The sequence below is a fragment of the Petaurus breviceps genome, unplaced genomic scaffold (genome assembly GCF_028583685.1).
Source record: "Petaurus breviceps papuanus isolate PSGF00001 unplaced genomic scaffold, PetGlider_PUasm1.0 98, whole genome shotgun sequence".
In the NCBI taxonomy this organism is placed as follows: domain Eukaryota; kingdom Metazoa; phylum Chordata; class Mammalia; order Diprotodontia; family Petauridae; genus Petaurus; species Petaurus breviceps.
In genome coordinates this window covers 36243781-36264939 of record NW_027187460.1, presented here as the reverse complement: position 1 = coordinate 36264939, position 21159 = coordinate 36243781, and the positions used below count along the sequence as shown (strand labels likewise).

The 21159-nt window shown below is 38.9% G+C and overlaps 1 protein-coding gene across 1 annotated transcript in view; it reads left to right on the top strand.

Moving 5' to 3' along the window:
• Positions 1 to 21159, top strand: part of COLEC10 (collectin subfamily member 10) — a 65406-nt gene that overhangs the window by 21743 nt on the left and 22504 nt on the right. The window contains exon 2 of the mRNA XM_069080940.1: positions 20130 to 20201. Within this exon, the coding sequence (XP_068937041.1) occupies positions 20130 to 20201 (72 nt within the window). The remainder of the gene's footprint in view (positions 1 to 20129; positions 20202 to 21159) is intronic.

Sequence of the window (21159 nt, the reverse complement as noted above, 5' to 3'; positions counted from 1 at the left end):
TGAAGACCTGAAGTGACAGGAAATGTACAACCACCCTAGAAAGCCCATTACAGTGTTCAACAGCTATTTTTATTCCTAGTTCTGCCTTCAGGGGTCAAATAGAAAAAAAAAACAAATCCATATCATGCTCCTTAAAACATTCAAAGCCAATGAGAAGCCCCCACTCTGAACCCCTCCCATAGTAACCCTCAGTCTTCTTCCTTCAGCTGAGACTTGTATCACATGCTCCATAGTCTTCTTGTGATTTTTTCAACCTCCTCTAGATGTTCCTTGGTTTGTCAGTGCTGTTATTAATATGCGATGTCTAGAGCTAAACAAACATTGCTAATGTGAACTGCTGACTGGGGCTGAATACAGCAGGACCGTCACATTCCACATTCTGGAAATTGTAAACAAGATAATACTTTAAGTTCTTATTACATTAAAATCCTACTGTAATGCCTCATCAAGGTATGGAGGTGACCCTGGGTTTTCAAAGGTCATGCCAATGGACTCTCAGTTTTGTTGGATACTACCTAAAGCCTTATGGTACCTTTCCATCAGACTTGAAGCTGAAAGCTCCCATATGTCTTGTCTCTTCTATTAAAATAAGAGCTCCTTGGGGAGGCCAGGTAGCACAGCGAGTAAGAGCACTGGCTCCAGTGCTGGGATGACCTGGGGGTTCGAATCCAGGCTCAGATACTTAGCATCCACCCAGAAGCACCTGTCCGCGTTACCTTGAGCAAGTTACTTAACCCCAATTGCTTTAAAAAAAAAATAATAGCTCCTTGAGACCAAGGAATGTCTTATTTTTCTATTTGTACCCTGATCACTTAGCATAGTGGTTGCACATAGCAAATAATTGAATGGATACATCCATTCATTTTTGCATTCAAGAATGCATGCATCTATTCTTTCATTCATTTATACATGCATACAAAGGTAAGAAGATTTCATGCCCAGGCCTAAAGATTACCCTTTGCTTCTTTTATATGGCAAGCTCGGCTATATGGCCTGTGGACCTGCTGGACCACAAGGTGAAACTTTCTTTTTTTGCTTTTTGGAGGGCAATTGGGGTTAAGTGACTTTCCCAAGGTCTCATGGCTAGTTTTTTGGTAACGTGTCTGAGGCCGGATTTGAACTCAGGTCCTCCTGACTCCAGGGCCGGTGCTCTATTCACTGCACCACCTACCTGCCCCCTAAAAACCACATTTCTTTTTTTGCTTTTTTGGAGGACAATTGGGGTTAATTGACTTACCCAAGGTCTCATGGCTATTTTTTATGTTAAGTGTCTGAGGCTGGATTGGAACTCAGGTTCTCCTGACACTAGGGCCAGTGCTCTTATTCACTGTACCACCCACCCGCCCCTGAAAACTTTTGCCTACAGAAATTCTCCAAACGCTAATTACAGAGTTAGAGAGGGATTATACTTGTGTTGATATAGGCATTTCCCATATCAGTAGAAGCAGAGGTCACAAAATATTGAGGAAGTTAATATTAATTTTTAGTAGAGATATCACACTGTTGGCTCATGTAGAGCTTTCAGCTCCTTAAAACATACATATATTTTTAATATGAATTGCCATCCAGCCACCCTCCACCTCTATCTTGTATTTGTGTTATCAGCCTTTTGAACTTGGATTTGTATGGCTGGTTTTTTGAACCAAACCAATTGCTTTGAAGTTGATTGAATTTTTACGTGTTTGCTAAAAAACAAAAACAGGATTATAGAAAGAAGCTGATTAAGCAATTTTAAAAAGTTATCAAGCACCTACTATATAGCAGACCTTGATATAAACTCTAAGGAAATAAAGAAAATCTTGAAATGTATAGTCCACTGTCTGCCCACTCTCATTTTATAAATTAGGAAACGAGGCCAGGCAGTGGTGGGTTGGACCTGTTTCAAACTGGCTCTTGAGGGTTGAGTTAAATTTTCACTGTCAACATTTACATTTTGGAAATTGGCAAAAGCTACAAATTAGGGCTTGATTTATTATTTTGTTGATTGCCTAGACTTAAGAAAGTGATGTAGAAAATGCTAATAATGCATATTGAATTTTAAAGTGTATTATTGCCTATACTTTTTTTTTTCCTGGAAAGCCAGTTGTTAAACATTTACCAGCACAACCCTGGACCCAGGAAGAGGAAGTGACCTGTCACAGGTCACACAAGTGGTAGAGCTGCAGTTCTTCTGGTGCCCATTCCAATGCATTATGATATTTCTACTGCATCATGCTGCTTCCTAGATATGATTTAGCACTGGACAGCTCCTTCTCTCAAGGAGCTCAATGAAAACAAAAGGTATAATCAGCTAAGATGAAGTAGGCTCCCATGGCTAGAACATGGGGAGAGATACCCCACTTCCTTTTTAATATTCACCAATGTCTCTCCTAAGAAGACTACAGTAACCACAGCTGTTCAATCTGGAGCATTTGGGGAAAACAGAAGCATCCCTTGTAGTCTCAGAATTATTGCATTGCTTCTTATATGTGTTTCTAGCAGCTTGGCTGATGATGCACTTGAATAATGAATGAGACCTGAAGGGGAGGGAAAAGCAACTAATTCTGTATTTTTCCTTAACACAATATTAGCTTTTCTTCTTAGACATGGCCTGACTACAAAGGACTTGTAGGCTCTGAGAAATAATTCTTGCTCAGCTGAATGAACCTTGAAACTACAAAAGTAGCTACACAGCTGATCACATAGAAGAGAATGTAGAATGTTAACAATACTCAGCTTTCTTGATCAGGCTGTATAGCCCAATTGTGGGTTTGAACTGGGCTGGTGATTTTTTTTGAAAGGGGAATTTCCTTTGAGAAAAGCCCCTCCCTCAATGTTCATTGGTGACTTGCCCAAGATCACACAACCAGAATCATCACAGGTAGAACCTGACCCTTGACTGAGGCTAATTCTCTATCTAATATGCCCTGCTGTCTCTCAGACAGGTCATAAGACATTAAAACATATAGTCACAAATCTGAGGAAGGATAAATTCCAAATACAATACTAAAGGAAGAAGGAAGAGAATAAGAATTTAAATAGTACCTACACTGTAACAGTCAGTTCAATAAATGCTTTTTATAGATATTATCTCAATATCAATATAGATATTGATCCTCACAACAATGCTAGGAGACTTTATTATCCCAATAGAATATATTTATATATACTAGAGAGAGACAGAGACAGAGAGAGAGAGAGAGAGAGAGAGAGAGAGACAGAGACAGAGACAGAGACAGAGACAGAGACAGACAGAGACAGAGAGAAATAGATGAAGGATATATCTCTATATAATAAATATTGTATATTTATTAAAACTATATATGAGCATATGTAATTTTATAATAATAAATGTATATCCTTATATAACATATGGGAATGTATACATATCCTTATATAATAAATATCACACATTTATTTATTTTATTTTTTTAAAGCAATTGGGGTTAAGTAACTTGCTCAAAATTACATGGCCAGGTGTTTCTGGGTGGGTGCTAAGTGTCTGAGCCTGGATGCGATTCCCAGGTCATCTCGACACTGGGGGCCGGTGCTCTTACTTGCTGTGCTACCTGGCCACTCCAGTTTTGTGTGTGTGTGTGTGGGTGTTAAGCATCTGAGGCTGTAAATGAACTCAGGTCCTCCTGAATTCAGGGTCAGTGCTTTACTCTCTGTGCCACCTAGCCGCCCTCACATATTTATTATACAATGAAAGTATTAATATCCTATTTTACAGTTGAGGAAACTGGGAGCACAGAGGTTAAGTGACTTGCCCCAGGTAAACAGCTAGGAGGTGTCTGAGGCTATATTTGAAGTCAAGTCTCCTGATTCTAAGCTCAACTATCTGTTCCCTGCACCACCAGCTGCCTCTATAATAATAATAATAATAATAATAATAACACATTATATTTGTAGAGCTCATTATCATTGATATTTTTTTATTTGACAGTTTTTTCCTTTTTCAAAACAATACTATGATATGGGCAGAGTATGTTTCTCTGTTCCTTTCACATGAGGAAGCTGAGACTGAGGCAGGATAAGTTATCTGTCCAGAATCAAGAGCTAGCAAGAGGCTGACCTTATAAAGAAGTATAAGCAATCCTTCTCAAGAATCTTACAATTTAGTTGAAGAGACAAGACATAAGTATGTGAGAGATTAAATAATAATACAAAATTTAAATAATAGCTGAAGGCAATTGAAGAGATGTCAGAAGGCAGTACATGATTTATAGCCAAGTTAATGATACAGGCAGCAAATGCTGTAGGAGTTCAGAAGAACCCACTACCTCTCATGGCAGTTCATTCCATTCTTGGATGGCTCTAATTCCTAGGAAGTTTTTACCTTAAATTGAGCTGAAATCTGTCTCTGCAACTTTCATAGTTCTGCTTTTTGGGGCCAAGTAGAACATAGTTAATCCCCTTTTTACAGAACTTCATGCCAAACATTTGAAAACAGCTGCGATACACTCCTCTAAGTCTTTTTTTTTCCATGTTGAATTTTTTCAACCAATTCTTTTACCCGCCCCCCCAGTACAATAAAAGTTCCTAAAAGAAAGGGACTGTCTCATTTTCATCTGTGTATTATCAGCACATTGCCAAGCAGATAGTAAACACTTGATAAATGCCTGTTGGTTGGGTGGGTTACCATCTTGAGGCCTTTTGCTATCCTGGATGTTCTGGATATGTACAAGTTTGTCAGAGGCCCTCTCAAAATGTCTTGACTAGAATTGAACACAATTCTGCAATTGCAAAAGACTGTGATAGAAACAGTCTTGCTAGAAAAGAATGCAGGGGGGATATCACCTTCCTTCTTCTAGATCCACTGCCTCTACGAATTCAGACTCCAGGTGCTGGAGCATGCAAGTGGAGGCCTCCCTTTAAGTTGACATTGATCAATTACTGCTCTTTGGATCCAGTTACTTCCATGGCTTCAATAATTACCACTATACATCACTTCTAAACCTATTCCTTAGCATTGACTTTTCTCCCTGGCTCTGGTCCCATATTTCCATCTATTTACCAAACATTTCTACTTGGATGAGCCACTTTCACCTCAAACATAGCAAAAACTGTACTATTCATCTTACCTTCTTAAATTGGCTCATTCTCTTAGTTCCTCTGTTTCTATTAGTGGTACTGCCATTCTCCCATCTCTTAGTCTTGAAACTTGTGTTATTCTCTTCTCTTCCTCACCTTACATATCTAATCTACCTTCAAAGCTTCCTGATTGTACTGTAGAACTATGTTTCGTGCCAGTAACTACCTTCCCTTTTAGTTCCATTGCTACTTCTCTATTTTATTCCTTTAGCTTTCTGAAAACTCTCCTGAAAAAGTACCCTGTCTCTCCTGCTAGTCCATACTATATATTTATCTTCCTGAACCACTGCTTTGATCATTCCATACCTCTACTACTCAAAAGTTTTCATTAATCTTCCACTGAGGCAGTTATGTAGCACACTAGATAAAGTGCCAGGCCTGGAATCAGGAAAGTTCACTATCCTGCATTGAAACCTAGCCTCAGACACTTCCTAGTTGTGTGACCCTGGGCAAGTCACTTAACCCTGTTTATCTGTTTCCTCATCTGTAAAATGAGGCAAACCACTCTAGTATCTTTGCCAAGACAACCCCAAATGGGGTTATGAAGAGTCAGAAATGACTGAACAGCAAATTCCCTATTACCTACAGAATAACACCCAATCACCTAAGACTGACTCTAGTTTAAGAGGCTTCACAAATTGACCCCAACCTATAGTATGGTAGAAAAAAAGATTAGATTTGGAGTCTGCATACCTGAGTTCAAATCTGGGTTTGCTACTTATCTGTGTGAGGATAGATTGGTTAGGTCATCTCTAAGGTCTGTGTAGCATATCTTGGGAACTGATAAAGAAAATGGTGGAGTCTAAAGGAAGATGACCAATGTAGCAAAAGAAAAAGGAGGAAGAGAGGAAAAGGAGGAGGATTTTATTCTATAAAACTTTTTTGTTGAAAGGACTAAGCATGTTTGCCCTAGAGCAGAGCTATCAAACACAGTTGGTGGACCTATACAGCAGGAATGACCCAACCAGATTAAAATAAATGAAAATACAATAGAACATTGATGATAATAATATATGGTATTATAAGTCAATTGTAGTCTCAGGGACCTTTATGCATGGCTTAGTGGCCCTATTTCTATTTGAGTTTGACACTACTATACTAAAGAAGGGTTCAGAGGTATGTCAGAGGAGTTTTCTAGTATTTGAAGGGATATCATACTCAAGAGAGACTAGACTTTTTGTTTTCCTTGATCCTAAAAGGAAGAAAAAGAGCAATGGATGGAAGTTACAATGGGAAAAATTTAGACTTCGTGTAAGGAAAAAAACTTTCTGCTAGAGCCACCCCAGGGTGGAACAGGTTGTCTTGGGAGGAAGTGTGTCCTCCTCTGGGAGATCTTCAAAGGTTGGATGGTTGCTGGTAAGGGAGGTTAGACAGGGAACTGTTAATCAGTTAGGGGTAAGGCTAGATGAACTTTGAGATCCCTCCCTACTCGAAGGTTTTAAGATTCTGTGACAAGATCTCCAAGGGAGAATATTTATCACCTTTTGCCATTTATGTGAGTTGAATCTTTTACTATCTTTTATTGTAATTGTGTGTGTATATATACCATACCTCCTCATACTAGGTTGTAAATTACAAGGTGTAATACATCTTTTTATCCCCTGAAGCTTCTAATATAAATAACTGCTGAATATGTATAAGGAGAACAGACATCTAGGGCTGAATCCTGGCCAACATTCACATAATTGAAAAGAAAAAAAAAGAAACTAGTGACATTAGACATTTAAATCTGGATCAGATTGTTAGAGAATCATGACAGTAGTTTGACAATTGACAACAATAGGAGAGAATTTTGAGAATGACAGAGTGGCTTTCAGAGTTAATGCTCCAGAGAAATCATAGAGAATGAGGACTGGAAATGGCTTGAGTGATCAGCAGGTCCATGATAAGCTTAGAAAGTGAAGTTCAGAGGAGAGAGAGAGAGAGAGAGAGAGAGAGCACATTTATTAAGCCCTTATCATGTGCCAAGTACTGTATTAAACCCTGGGGATACAAAAATAAGCAATCAAGACCACTCCTACCAGAGGTGTTCCTGGGCCATCTTGTACAGGCTCCTGAAAGTTAATTGTTAGAAATTCTGTGTAAACCTCCACCCCTAGGAAATCTCAAATGCTACAAATCTGCATTTGATTTATTGTTTTTTGATTGTCTAGATTTAAGGAAGGGAGGGGGAAATGTTGATAACGTAGACTAAACCTAAAAGTGTTTTTGCCCACTTCTTTTTCAGAGAGCCAATTATCACACATTTACCAACACACCTCTGATCCCTGCCCTTAAGGAACTCACATTCTAATGGATGAAGACAACAAATATGGAATGATGAAATTTGAGCTTGGGTTGAAAGAAGGATAACTGCTGCAGTAGGCAAGCAGGAGGTAGAGAAAGTTTAGGAAAGATTGAGTTAAAAAGTAATGTCTGAGGTTATTTCCAAAATAGTGTTTTGGGAAAGATGTTTCCAGTGAGGATACATAAAGAGAGCCCAATGGCTGAGATTTCCTAGACTTACAGTGTGGTAGGTGGGAGAAGGAGGTGGAGTCTGTAGAGAGTCAAGAAGAGAATGAGTTTGAACATGACTAGGGTCTCATCTCATATGGTCCCAGGGATGGAGTGAGGCACCAAGGAGTCAAATGACAAAGATATTTAGAAATGAATACAAAGAAACATGAGATCATGCCTAATGACTTCAGTAAGGTGAAAGGAAGTTGGGTTTGGTACTTAAGGGGAGTAGTAATTTATAATAGCCATTGTGCAGTGTAATCTAGGGAATTGGCAAAACATTAATATAAGCTTTATTGAGTAGAAGTGGGGAGTCCAGTTGAAATGAGGTAACCAAATTTTTTTAATCTGCCACATCAGCATATTTTTGTGGTTATCCAGCAGTACTGCTACAGAAGAGGCAAGAATAGGGAGTGATCTGGTATTTGGGGTGACTCAGCAGAAGATAAATGGGGCAAAGGAATATAGAGTGTTAATGAGGGCTGCATTTAAATGAATGATCAGATCCCAGGCTGGACATTTAAAAATATACCACCAAGATGAATTGGGAGAAGTACAGAAATTATAGGTTCCTATTAGTGCCAATATCCTTGGTTCCTATATGGTTGATGTGGACCAGTGGATGATTATGTTCCTTCTTCATTCTTTGTCCTAGGAACCAAGAAGTTAAAAGAAATGTGCTAATGAGGGTTCTGATGGGCAGCCAGTGTGGATATTTGACAACATAAACTTGTTTAGTGTCAATTGTGAGATGATGGTGGCAGAAGGGTTTGACAAACAAGAACATGGGCCAAGTGATGGAGTCATCAAGGAAAGCACAAAGAGGGTGGTAGAAAACTATAATGATTATTTGACAATGTGTTGGGCATAAAAGGAGCGAGACAGAAGATCCCCGAGATTAAAATTGGAAGTGGATTTTATTGCTGCAAGACTTCTGGGGTCACATACAGAAATCAGACAGTAAATTGGCATGAACAATATGCTAGTTTTAAAAGAGATTACAATAGTCAGGTTACATAAGCTGAAACTGCAATCAGTGATTGGCCAGTGTATATTTGAATTTTCCCTTGCTTTTCCTAGGCTGAGCCCCTGACTCATGGGTCAATTAGGAGAGGGAAGGGAGGGGTAAAAGTTATGCTAAAATACCTGCTTACAGATCAATGGAAGGGAAGGTGGGGTTGTGCTCAACATTCCCTACTCTTTTTTTTTGTAGGTATGCCAAACCTTTGACATGACAGGAACCACATCATCTAGGCTATCCAATTCTGTTCATAAAGGATGGTAGCGGGGGTCCCTAACAATTAGCAATTTAACAGTTAATGGGGAGTTCCTATAATCAAGGCCATAGTCTCAAGAAAGGGGAGGGGGCCACATTTTTCCATTGGTCCTCTAGTTGAATTATTCCAGGAAAAAAAGCTGTCCCAATAGAGGTCAGGTCTGGATTCTTGGGAAAGCTGTCTGCATCTGATGTTGTCTTTTTCAGATTCCAAGGCTCAAGGGATGATCTTTATATGACTAGAGTTCAAATGTACAATACAAGAGCTCCCAGAAACACAATTTTACATATAAAGGTCCAGTTTTCTAGCCATGCAAGACTAGGTTCAAACAAATAGTTCGGTTTTCTTAGCCACACAGGGCTAGGCTCAACTAATACAATGAGGTTTTCTCACAATTTTACAAAATGACATAATTACATTGTCAGGTACATGTCACCAAGATAACCAAGAAAACTTACATACAAACTATACAAGAATCATAATTAACATACAATTCCTTTTATCCCCATGACCTATTTCATTTAAGCAACATTTTTAAATCCCAGATGCCTCATGTATTTACAGAATTTAAAAAGGAGTTTTGCTTCTCCAGTTCAGATCTAGAGACGACCAGATAATTTTGACTTAATATAAATTAGTACAATTACTTAAGATTAGTGCCATATTTTGAAACTACAGAGAATTTTCATTTATCCTTTGCTATTTCTGCCTTTCCTAAATCCTGTACCTGGTATAGGAGTCCTTTAAAATACAGAAAACCTTTTTTAAAAAAATTGATTTCATCTGTCCTTTGTAAAATTATGAGACAGATGCATTAACAAATTAACATTAGCTTCACCCTTACCACTATCTTATACAATTCTTGTGCTAAAATCCAAAATCCATACCTCTGATCTTATTCCCAAACATGCTCAAATCATGAATTCACATAATAGGAACTTTTTAAAGCCAATTTTATACATCTGTATTTAATCCTAGGTGTCATCTAGCCTGATCCTGTTGCTCTCCTCAAACTTCACTATGCTGGTCAATCAGGCATCTATTTCATGACTTTTTGCCTTATTACTAACCATCTCCTTCTTTGAAGGATGTTATCTCTATATTTATTCTTTTATTTGGCCCTGAATATTACTTCTCAGTGAATTTGCTATAGAATAAAAGAGGGACAAAGTCATAAAACTTGCCAGAATTAAAACTTTCTTAGCCTTGTTTGATTCCAGGCATGAGTCATCTCCACTAGTCATTCAGAAAGCAATCAGGTGCTGAAAGCACGGCTTAGGCATAAAGAGCTGGGTGGTTTCATTTTTCAGAAAGAAAAGGCACAATTGGGAAAGTCAGAGAGATCCCACCTGGGCAGTGTCTGAGGTTGTTCCCAAACTTTTCCAAGCACAGACATCCACCTTGAACAGTTTGCAGCCCTCAGCCTCTGCCATTCCATTATCAGCTTTTATGATGACTCCTATAATCAAGGCTTAGAAGAATAGTAAAATTTACAGTCCCTCAGATTATTAAATAGCAAATAAATACTGACTAGTGTCCTTCAGATAGGGCCATCTAAAATTTGATTGAGCTATTAATTACAAACTCAAGTTACAAATCTTTCTGCCTTCCCAAAACTTCCTCATGCTCTCTCAACATACTTCTAAAACTGATATCAACTGTCTGGAAACAGGAGGGACTGGATGAACCCCATTTGTCTCCTAACCTTCTCATCTGCTTTGTTTAGCTTTTCATAAATAGACTTTAAAGTCAGTTTGAATTAACCTGGTGTTAAAAATGGTATCTTTCTTTTCTCTCAACTAAAGTAACTCTGATTAAGCTAAATATCAGGTACCCAGGTACCCCATCATTTCAAGCACCCAATCATTCCCCCCTTAAACAGCTGGGACCCAAAATTATTTGGGTAGATCTGTAGGTTTTACAAAGCTTAGAAGGGGATGCACAAGGTCTTTTCTTTGCATAATTACCAATTAGTAGTTTTTCCCCAAGCATGCTATTGTAAATATTTGATTTATGAATTGAAACTTAAAAAGAAAAACTTACAAGTGTATGATTTCTTAAATTACATTTCAGAATATCATAACTGATACTCTGACATGGTCAGAGTACTTCATTCACCATCATTTTCTTGTTCCTCTGACAGTATAATTCTTAATTTAACAGCATTTAGAGAATGAGAAACTGCTTCTATTATAAAATTCATAATACCAATGTTTACCAGTAACAATATCAGAAACAATTATGATGTACCTAAATTTAAATTTCAAACCAAAATCAAGTATTTCCCAATCTGGTGATCTTAATTTAGTAATTTCCAAATTGCTTTGCACAGAAAATCGTTCATCCTATAACCATTGACACAAACCTCACACCTAAGAAAGATTTCACTTAAGGTTGACAAAGATAATAATCACAAAATAAACCTTCAAATATGGGAAATACCTGAAACTAATTTGGTGTAAAAAAATGCTCCTAATATAAATTTCCCAAGACATTGTATATTCACATACATCCAAATTAACATATATATGTATATATATATATATATATCCTTAGATGATTCAACAGCTTCAGAATAGTAATAAGAAAATTGTTTAATATCAGAGTTCATAATTTTTCCAAATTACATAATTTAACCAAAACTTTAAGTGAAATATCACCATTATTATTGCCTGTTTTGTAACCCAAATATAAGTTTTAAATTAACAAATTTTATAACATAAAAACCCAATACACATGCAATATGAAATTCAGATTTTTTAAAAAAAAATAGCTGTAATACTATTCCTACTTCAAAAATGTTTCTTAAGTTCACTTAGCTAAATAGACTTTTAGAAACACAATACAGTCTCAGAAAGATGGCAACAAAATAGCAATAAATATCAAATAACTCATACAATAATTGACTTTATCAATTCTGGCATGGATTCAAAGTTAGAGAGATACCAACATATTCCAGTCATTGTATTTTACAATCAAGTGTTTCACAAACTCTATTAATTTTCCTTTTACAAATTCACGGAACAAGTCAAGGTGAGATAGCAAAAAACTTCTTTCTTTAAGCAATCCCAATATCTTAAAAAAAAAAAAAACTTCTATTTTTTTCAAGCAATCTCAATATCCTATTTCCAATTTCTTAATGATGAATTCTCAGAATTTGTGAAGATATTTTGTAAAGAAATTGTAAATTTCTCAAATTAAAATTTCAAATTATTACAACAACAGGGAGAATTTTGGTGGACCTTTTGAAAGTGAGCTTTGAATCTGCCAATCTCAAAGCTCTACACTTAATTGGCTTTAATTGGTCAGGCAGGAGATCTAGACTGCCTGCTTCTTTGCACTTTCCCAATGCTCACTGAGGAGGAGAAGGACCATCCAATAAAAAGTTTTGACCTCCCCCCCCCCTGGCCTTTTGAATTTTTTCCGGACTCAGGAGAGTCTCTGTCCTGGGGGCATTCATTTTTCCAATGGCCTAACTCTTTAGAGTATGCTCATGGGTCCCTTGCAAGAGGAGTGTGGGTACTACGTGGTATAGAGCCCATTTGGGTACCCCATTTGGGAGTCTGAGGTTCATTCACAAGGACCCGGGCAAGCTTCTTGTCTGCTTATCAGAGGGGCTGTCCCTGTTGTCATAAATCTTTTGGGCAATTTCTACCAGCTGAGATATAACCAAGCTCTCAAAACCCTCCTGTTTCTGGAGTTTATTCCTTGAGGGGAAGGATGGCTGAAGCAGAAGAGGGTTCTTCTGGGGGCTGATAATTTCCCCCAGTCCAGGTAGGGGGAGGGGGCAAAAGGGGACTTGGGAAAGTAGGAAGCCCTGAGGAGTTAGGAGAAGAGGCAGAGGGAGGAGATCGAGGGTTGTAAGGTGGTGGGAAATTATGCTCCTTGCTAATGATCCTGTAGGGTTTTTGCCAGAGGTTTTGTCTTAGGAATATCCAAGAGCGGGTGGGTCACAAGGATTCAGATAACCCTTTGGAAAGAACAGTTCCTAAGCCAGGGAGGACAATAGGTGATGAGATCTAGCCAGACATTAATATAAGGGAGCTGAGCTGGATGTCCTGGATTCTCTGTGACCACCTGCCACACTGATTGGATAATTTGCTTGTTGAAACTACCCTGAAGGGGCCAGCCCACCCCAAACAGCCACCCATTCATACAATAAGAAATGAGTTTTCTTTTCTTTAAGGGGACCCCATAATCTGCCCTGTCCTGATAGGCTACTCTAAAATGGCTTAGTATGCCACCCAGGGGAGTTTTTGATGTACTGGCTGAACCTCCCATATTCTAGGATGAAAAGCCAGACAAACAGTATAGTCTTATAAACAAATATGTCTTCCCAGTGGAAATCAGAAAAGCTCCCTTGGAGGTGCTCATCTGATAGCCACTCGAATACCTGCTTTGCAGAATAAAAATGGGGAGACTTTAAGTAAATGAGCTCAAGACAAAACTTCAGGAGGACAGACAATAGTCCCTAGCTGCTTGCTTGCCCCCGCAGATTCTGAACAGGAAGCAAATGAGCTCAAGTGAGCACAGGACACACAAAGAACATATAGGACGCATACCAACAAATAATAGTCCCTAGCTACTTGATTGCTTCCTGAAGATTCTGAGCAGGAAGCAAATGAGCTCAAGTGAGCACAGGACACACACACAAAAACCATACAAACATAAACCAGAACACTGACGGTCGAGAGACTTTGGTGTCCCAAAGCTTTGCCAGGGAGGAGATGAAAAATGGCCACGTCTAGCCCTCTGCCCTCCAGAAGAGAACCAGAACAGATTTCTACTCACCCCCAAACTGGAGGAAATGGATCCATGAAAGACCAAATGAAGAGCAAGTATGAGTCGGGAGGCAGATGTGATCTTTCCCTCCTGGAGACCTGGGGCCCTGGAACATCATCAGGGACAAGCCCCCCTAGGTATTGGGGAGAGCAGATGCCTACCTCCAGAGGCACAATAGGGCCTCTAATTTATTTTGGGCATAAAAGGAGTGAGACAGAAGATCCCCAAGATTAAAGTTGGAAGTAGATTTTATTGCTGTGGGACTGCTGGGGTCACATACCCAAATCAGACAGTAAATTGGCATGAACAATATGCAGGTTTTTAAAGAGATTACAACAATCAGGTTATGTAAACTGAAAGTACAATCAGTGATTGGCCAGTGTATGTTTGAATTTTCCCTCGCTTTCCCCCACTCATGGGTCAATTAGGAGAGGGAAGGGAGGGGTAAAAGTTAAGCTAAAATGCCTGTTTAGAGATCAATGGAAGGGAAGGTGGGATTGTGCTCAACAAATGCTAGTACAGTGAATGAAGCAGCTAGGTAGCACAGCAAATAGAATGCCAGGCTCAGAGTCAGAAAGACTCATCTTTCTGAGTTCAAGCCTGGCCTCAGACATTTATTAACTATGTGACCCTAAGCAAGTCACTTAACCCTGTTTGTCTCCCTTTCCTCATCTTTAAAATGAGAAAGAAATGACAAACTACTCCTTAATCTCTGTGAAGAAAACCCCAAATGGGGATTACAGAGTCACACATGACTGAAATGACTAAACAAAAATACAGTGGGTGGCAAGGGTTGTGAATGATGTGTAGTGAAATGGTGGCATTTCAATACTCTGGAACTGATATCTGCAAATTGTCATTACTGCTAGGGGGTCCTGGCAATAAGTTTTTAAAATGAAGAGGAATGAAGGGCTCACCAACAAACTCTCTGACCTTTTAGACAGGAAGTCCTAACTTCCTGTCTTCAGAGTGCCATATTTCAGTCCTTCTCCAGGATTCCAGATCCTTTGCCATGTGAATAATAATACTTTTGCTATAAGTGGTTGAGTCCAAGCTGAGTTGAGTCCATATCCTTGATCTTAATTATCATTAAAACTAACCCTTGACAAAAATCGCAAGTAAGCAGATTTGATTTTGACACCTTACTGCCTTCCTATTAAGGCTCACAGCTCATGCCTGTCCATCTTTTCAATCTTAACTCTGATACTTAATGCTTGGGACTTTGTTTCTACATCTGTGAAATTATGAGCTTACACTAGAGATAGATCTAGAACTGGAAGGGACAGAAAAACCCTCAAATCCAGGGCCTCAAAACTGAGGCCCAGGGAGGTTGTGACTTGGCTAAGGTCATACCAGTACTAATTGAGATTAGCTCGAAGGTCTTTTCTTGCTTTAACATTATGATTATAATTCAAAGAGAATTATTTATATTTCAGGGACAACTGTAGACCAACAGTATTTGTTCTAAGATACTTAGAGTCTGCTTCCTTTTTTTAGGTTAAGTGTTCTCTTCTTCCCAGGAATATTTGCATTTTAATTTATTCAACCACATGGTCATATTTTCAATCTATGAACTACCATGATAAATGTCAGCATTCAGTCTATAGCCTTCAAGATCTGAATGAATGAATCTCTAATAGAGAAATTTCAAGAACCATGCCATTGTTGGGGGATAAATCTTAGTCTTGGAATCTTGGCTGTCCCCTCAGATCCTACCATCGTCTTTTGTCTTTTGTCTAGCTTCCTCAGTGCCCATAGGGGTTTTTTTCTATTCCTTTTTGTAATTATATCCTATTAAGAAGACAAAAGATAGGTAGTGATCTATCTTTTTTAATATGCTTTCAAAATAGAGACCGTGGATCTTAGTGGACAGCACTGGATGTAGAATCAGGATGACCTGGATTCAAATCCTACACAAATCCTTACTAGCTGTGTGACCCTGGACACATCACATATATAATTTGAATTTCAGATTATTCTTCTGTAAAATGAAAACAACAATAATACCTCTGTCATAGAGAGTTGTAAGAGGATCAAATGAGATTGTGTATATAACTGCATTGCAAACCTGAAAAGCCTTTTTAAATGTGAGTTGATATTAAGCCAAATCCCTAATTTACAGCGAAATAAAACAGATCTAAGTCTTGACTCAAAATGATATAAGGAGAACCCATGTCAGCACCTCATGTGTCAAGTTAATCTAATAAATAGTTTTGCATTTGGAGAAAATTATTCAAAAGAGAAAGAAAAGTTAACCAGGCTCTTTGCTCAGATTCCTAGAGATAGATCCTGGTAGCAAGTTCTTAGCCTGAGGGAAGGGAGAGATTTGCATGTATATTTGAGTGGACTTGCATCATAATGAAATCATCCTAGTTTTTTATTTAACTGTTTGACTCAAGTGGCTATTTTTAAAGGAGGCAAAGGGAGCCTCAATTGCTGGGCTAATGCAATGAGACATTACCCAAAGGATAAAAGTGGAAGACTGCAGACCATGCAGACTTGCTTTCTCAAAATGTACTTCTATAGTTTCTCTCTATTGTCAAATGTCCAGGCCATAATGATCCAAGATTAAGTGGAAAGACAAGGCTCTTTTGGCTCTGGGGTATGGCCTATTTATTGACTTAGGATTCAGGACTGAGCTGGAGCATCCTGACTTTTTTTTTAAACTTTGTCACCATAATAAACTGGTGCTATCACCCCATGCTGATGAATTCCAGTCATAAACCACCAGGTGACTCTCTTGGCTTCACATCACTTCATACCCGCCTTGGCACAAAGTGTAGGGAGAGGCAGAAGAGGCAGAGTTCTTATGAATTGCAGGGAGGAACGAGTTGTTGTATTAACATCATTCTCAATCACCTTTTTTGCTATGTGGAAGATCAACTAAGAACCAACATATGTACATGTATGTGTGTATATGTGTATGTGTGTACATATATAATATATGTGTGTATATGTATGTGGGTGTATATGTGTATGTTTATATAATGTATGTGCAAGTGTATATATATATGTGTGTGTGTGTGTGTGTGTATGTGTGTGTGTAACACATATTTTTTTCTATAAGAAATAGACACTAGCTAGATGGCACAGTGAATAGAGTGCTGGGCCTGGAATCAGGGAGACTCTTCTTCCCAAGCTCAACTCTGGCCTCAGACGCTTACTAGCTTCATGACCCTGGGTAGGTCATTTAATCCTATTTGCCTCAGTTTCCTCATCTGTAAAATGAGCTGGAGGAGAAAATGGCAAATTGTTCTGGTATCTTTGCCAAGAAAACCCCAGACGGGGTCACAAAGAGTCAGACACAACTGAAAAACAACTGAACAACAAAGTAGTCAGAAAATCTTAAGCCTGAAAGGGGTTTTAAGACATTATTTGATCTGTGACCACCATTTCAGGAATAACCCCATATATCCTTCCTAATCAATGAGGATCTACCTAGCTTTGAAATCAGAGAATATTATCTGCCATATGTATCAAGCCTTTAGCTTTATAAAGCATTTACACATTTTGCTTCATTTGAACCTTATGACAACATTGGGCGGTGGATATTGCAGTTATCAATATCCCCATCTGACAGAAGAGAAAATTGAGGTAGTTTCTGCCCATGGTCTCACAGCTAGGAAATATTAGAGGTAAGTGCTGAACCAGCCTTCTCTGGCTCCAAGTGTAGCACACCATGACACCCCACTGAGAAGGTGGACCTCAGGTCACTCCTTTATCAATGATGGAGGAAATGACTTGTGAAGTTTAGAATCATCTGAAGCTGACTCTAAAAACTTTTAATTTTTAAAGTCCTTTCCAGCTCTGAAGATCAGGAAAGTTTCAGGTCCAAATTCTCTCCCTTCCTCCTCTTCCACCCACTAAGAAAACAAGAAATCAAAGTCCATTAAAACACTAAAGACAAAATGCTGCAGCCACCACAATCAGGTACTCATCTCTCTCACCTGGACTGTTGCAATGGCCTCCAAATTGTCCCGCTGCCCCAAGTCTCCCTTCACTTCACACCACCCTTCACAGGTCTGCCAAGGTGATGATCCTTAAGTACTACCATTCTGTTTTCAGTTTACTCCACCAGCTTCCTTTTGCCTCTGGGGCTCAATCTCTTCTGTTGAGCTTCCAAAGACTTTCATGGCCTGGCCCCAACTCACCTTTCCAGGCTTGCTATTCATTACTTGCCTTCCAACTCTACCATTTTGAAGTAACTGAAATGACTTTGCTGTTCCTAACAAAGAATACTATACCTCCCATCTCTGAAACCTTGCACTGGCTCTCTGAAAGTCTGTCCCTCCCCTGCTCTGCTTCACAGAATGCCTTCTTTTCTTCAAAAGTTATTTCAAGCACAATCTTCTACATTAGGCCTTTCCTGAACTTTGTATTTCATATGTATGTGTGTATATGTATGTATAAATATACATATATCTCTATCTATCTATCTATCTATCTATCATCTGTCTGTCTGTCTATCTATCTATCTATATGTGTGTAGGTATGTATACACACATATGTAAGTGTGTGTATGTATGTTGTTGCTAAGTCAGATATGACTCTTCATGACCCTATTTAGGGTTTTCTTGGCTAAGATAATGAAGTGGTTTGCCATTCTTTCTCAAGCTTATTTTATAGATGAGGAACTGAGACAAACTGAATCTTGCCTCTAGGGTCACACTGCTAGTAAGTATCTAAGGCCAGATTTAACTCAGGAAGATGAATCATCCTACCTTCAAGCCCAGCCCTCCGCTATGCCACCTATCTTTGTTCAAGGAGCACCTTTGGTGTGAGGTCTTGCCAAGCCTTTTTCAGAGCCATTCATCTACCATTGGCATCTACCTGGCATTCAATTCTCACCTGTGGCTCTAAGAATGTGTAGCATGCACAACAACCACACCCCAGTAAAACACTCTGGGCAGACAGGCTAAACCAGGTTGAGGGTAACCAGCAGACCTCAGACTTGCCCGTGTATTAAAGAGATGACTACCTAAAGCATGTGAAGACTTCCTCCAACTGAATGGATGGAAGAAAGCAATTTGTTCCAACAGCCACAAAGGCAGCTGAAGCAGACACTGTGGAGGGCTTAGAGCCTGGTTAGGCACTAAAGATGCCAAGGTCATCCATTACATTCCTGGCTATCACCTACTTATGGCCTTGACTTTTATCTTGCCACTGGACTTCAATGACTCTGGAAGATAAAATAAGGATGTTGCCCAATTCTGCCTCATTTCAACCCAATTCACTCACAAATCAAGACATCACCTATGATGTCATTGGTCCTCTGTGAAAACAAAGGACTAACAAATACACACATATATAACATACATACATGTATTCATATATACACATCTGTGTATATATACACATATAAAATACATGTGATATATATACACACAGCCAATAATATATACGTATGTGTATGTGCATGTATACAGGTATATGTGTATAGGTATATATGTATTAGTATATGTAGTATTTATAAATTTATAGTATACATATGGATAGGTCTTTATGTATTTATAGAGATGATAGATATCTAGATATATACACATATACACCCACCTATAGATATGTGTTTTATAATATACATGATACATTATATACAACTTATAATGCAAATGTTTACATGTATATAAACATATACATACTACATATTACACTTATACATATATATTTATTTTTTGTTTGTATCATTAGTATGAAGCACAATGTTTGACATAGCAGGCTTTTAATAAATGCTTGTTGATGGATCGTTAACCATTCAGTGTAAGATAAAAGTCTTTGCCTTGAATCTCTAGTGCTACAATGTAAGGGAATGCACTATTGAATGAACTATCATTGTTCTGCCCTAGATACAAAGAGGGAAGAGATATTCAAGAGTCTTCTAGGGACAACTCCTTCACAGAGATCCTAGAAGCATAGATTTGAACTTAGAAGGACCTTGGGGACGATCGAGTTCAACCTTCTCATGAAGAAACAGCCATTATTAATGAAATCAGTCTGGAGCAGCAGTCGTCATTTCCAGGTTTAGGAGGCTGAAAGTCCAAGTTCTAAACCTACTCCAAAGTGTGTGATTCAATTCAACAAGCATTTATTAAGCCCCTACTATCCCAAAGAGCATCATGTTACCCAGTGGTAGTTAAACGTGCACCTGACTTGTTAAAATGCCGCCTTTCAGGGAGAGAATGAGACCAGGCCCCAAACACTAGGGTTCTTCCTGCAACATGGTTCGGCAGTTTGTGTGTTTTTTCACTATCGCCTTTTCCTGAGCGATGGGGGGGGGGGGGGGGGGGGGGCAGAGTAGAAAGGCAATGTTATCACTGAAGGGAAAAGATGATACAAGTTCCCTTTTTCTCAATGCCACTTAGATGTGAGTGCACACGCAAATACACACACATGTTTCATTGATGCTGAATGCATTCCAAGCGTGAATAATATTTCATTCTGAAACACAGTTGATTGTGTTTTTGTTTGAATTGCTTTTCCATATCTCATTTTCTGTTTCTGAAGGGGATGATGGTGAGAAAGGAGAAAAGGGAGAAGAAGGAAAGCATGGAAAAGTAGGCCCCATGGGGCCAAAAGGTAGGTAAGACGCTTGTTGAGATTTACACTGTGCCTTCTTCAATGCTTCTCTCTTTCCCTGCTGGGCACGTCAAGCAGTCTGCCCTTTGTATGGGAAATTAGTTGCTTTCATAAAGAACTTTACCACAGAGATGCATAAAACGTGTTACTAACATGACTTAACTCACCATCCAGTGTCCCTGGGAGAGTTCCTATCAACAGGCTCTAATCCATTCCTCCACCTGTATCCTTGGTGATGGCATGAGCAAAACTCCTGCATAGGCCTCTCTGTGGGACGCAGAGACCTTAGACTCCCTCAGGACTCACATGGGCTTTGGAAGCATATCTCCATCTCTACTGGCTCTCCTCAGAACCCCCCAAGGCCTAGCTTTTCTTCCCTAGGCAGACCATGAGGGTACAAATGAAGGGGTAAAGGAATAGCTCTTTTCATATTTCTTTGTTTATCATCAAAATGAGTTGCTTTCCTTGGCTCCCCTTGTGGCACAGATTATTAGCAGAATGAAGAATATCCCCCCTCCTCTGGAATATTTATCTGCATGGCAGCACAAAGTTTATAGGAGTGACAGTGATCCCAAGAGGGGAAGCTTCTTTAAGCATCTAAACCCCAGAATTTATAGATACACACACAAAATATTTAGATATAGATATCAACATACAAATGTAGAATATAAACACACATATATGAATATGTGATACATATTTTAAATATACAAATATATGTGAGACATATGGGGGAAAGAAAAAGGGAGGAAGAAGATAGAGGGAGAGAATGGGGGAAGAGAGAGTGAAGGGGAAAAAAGAGGGTAGGAGAGGGTGGAAATAGAGGGGAGGGAGAAAGGGGGCAAGAGAGGAAGAAAAGAGGGAAGGATAAGATAAGGGGAGGGAGAGAGAAAAGAAAAAGAGTGAAGAGAAAGAGAAGGAAAGAGGGAGAAATGGAGGAGAGAAGTGGAAGGAGAGA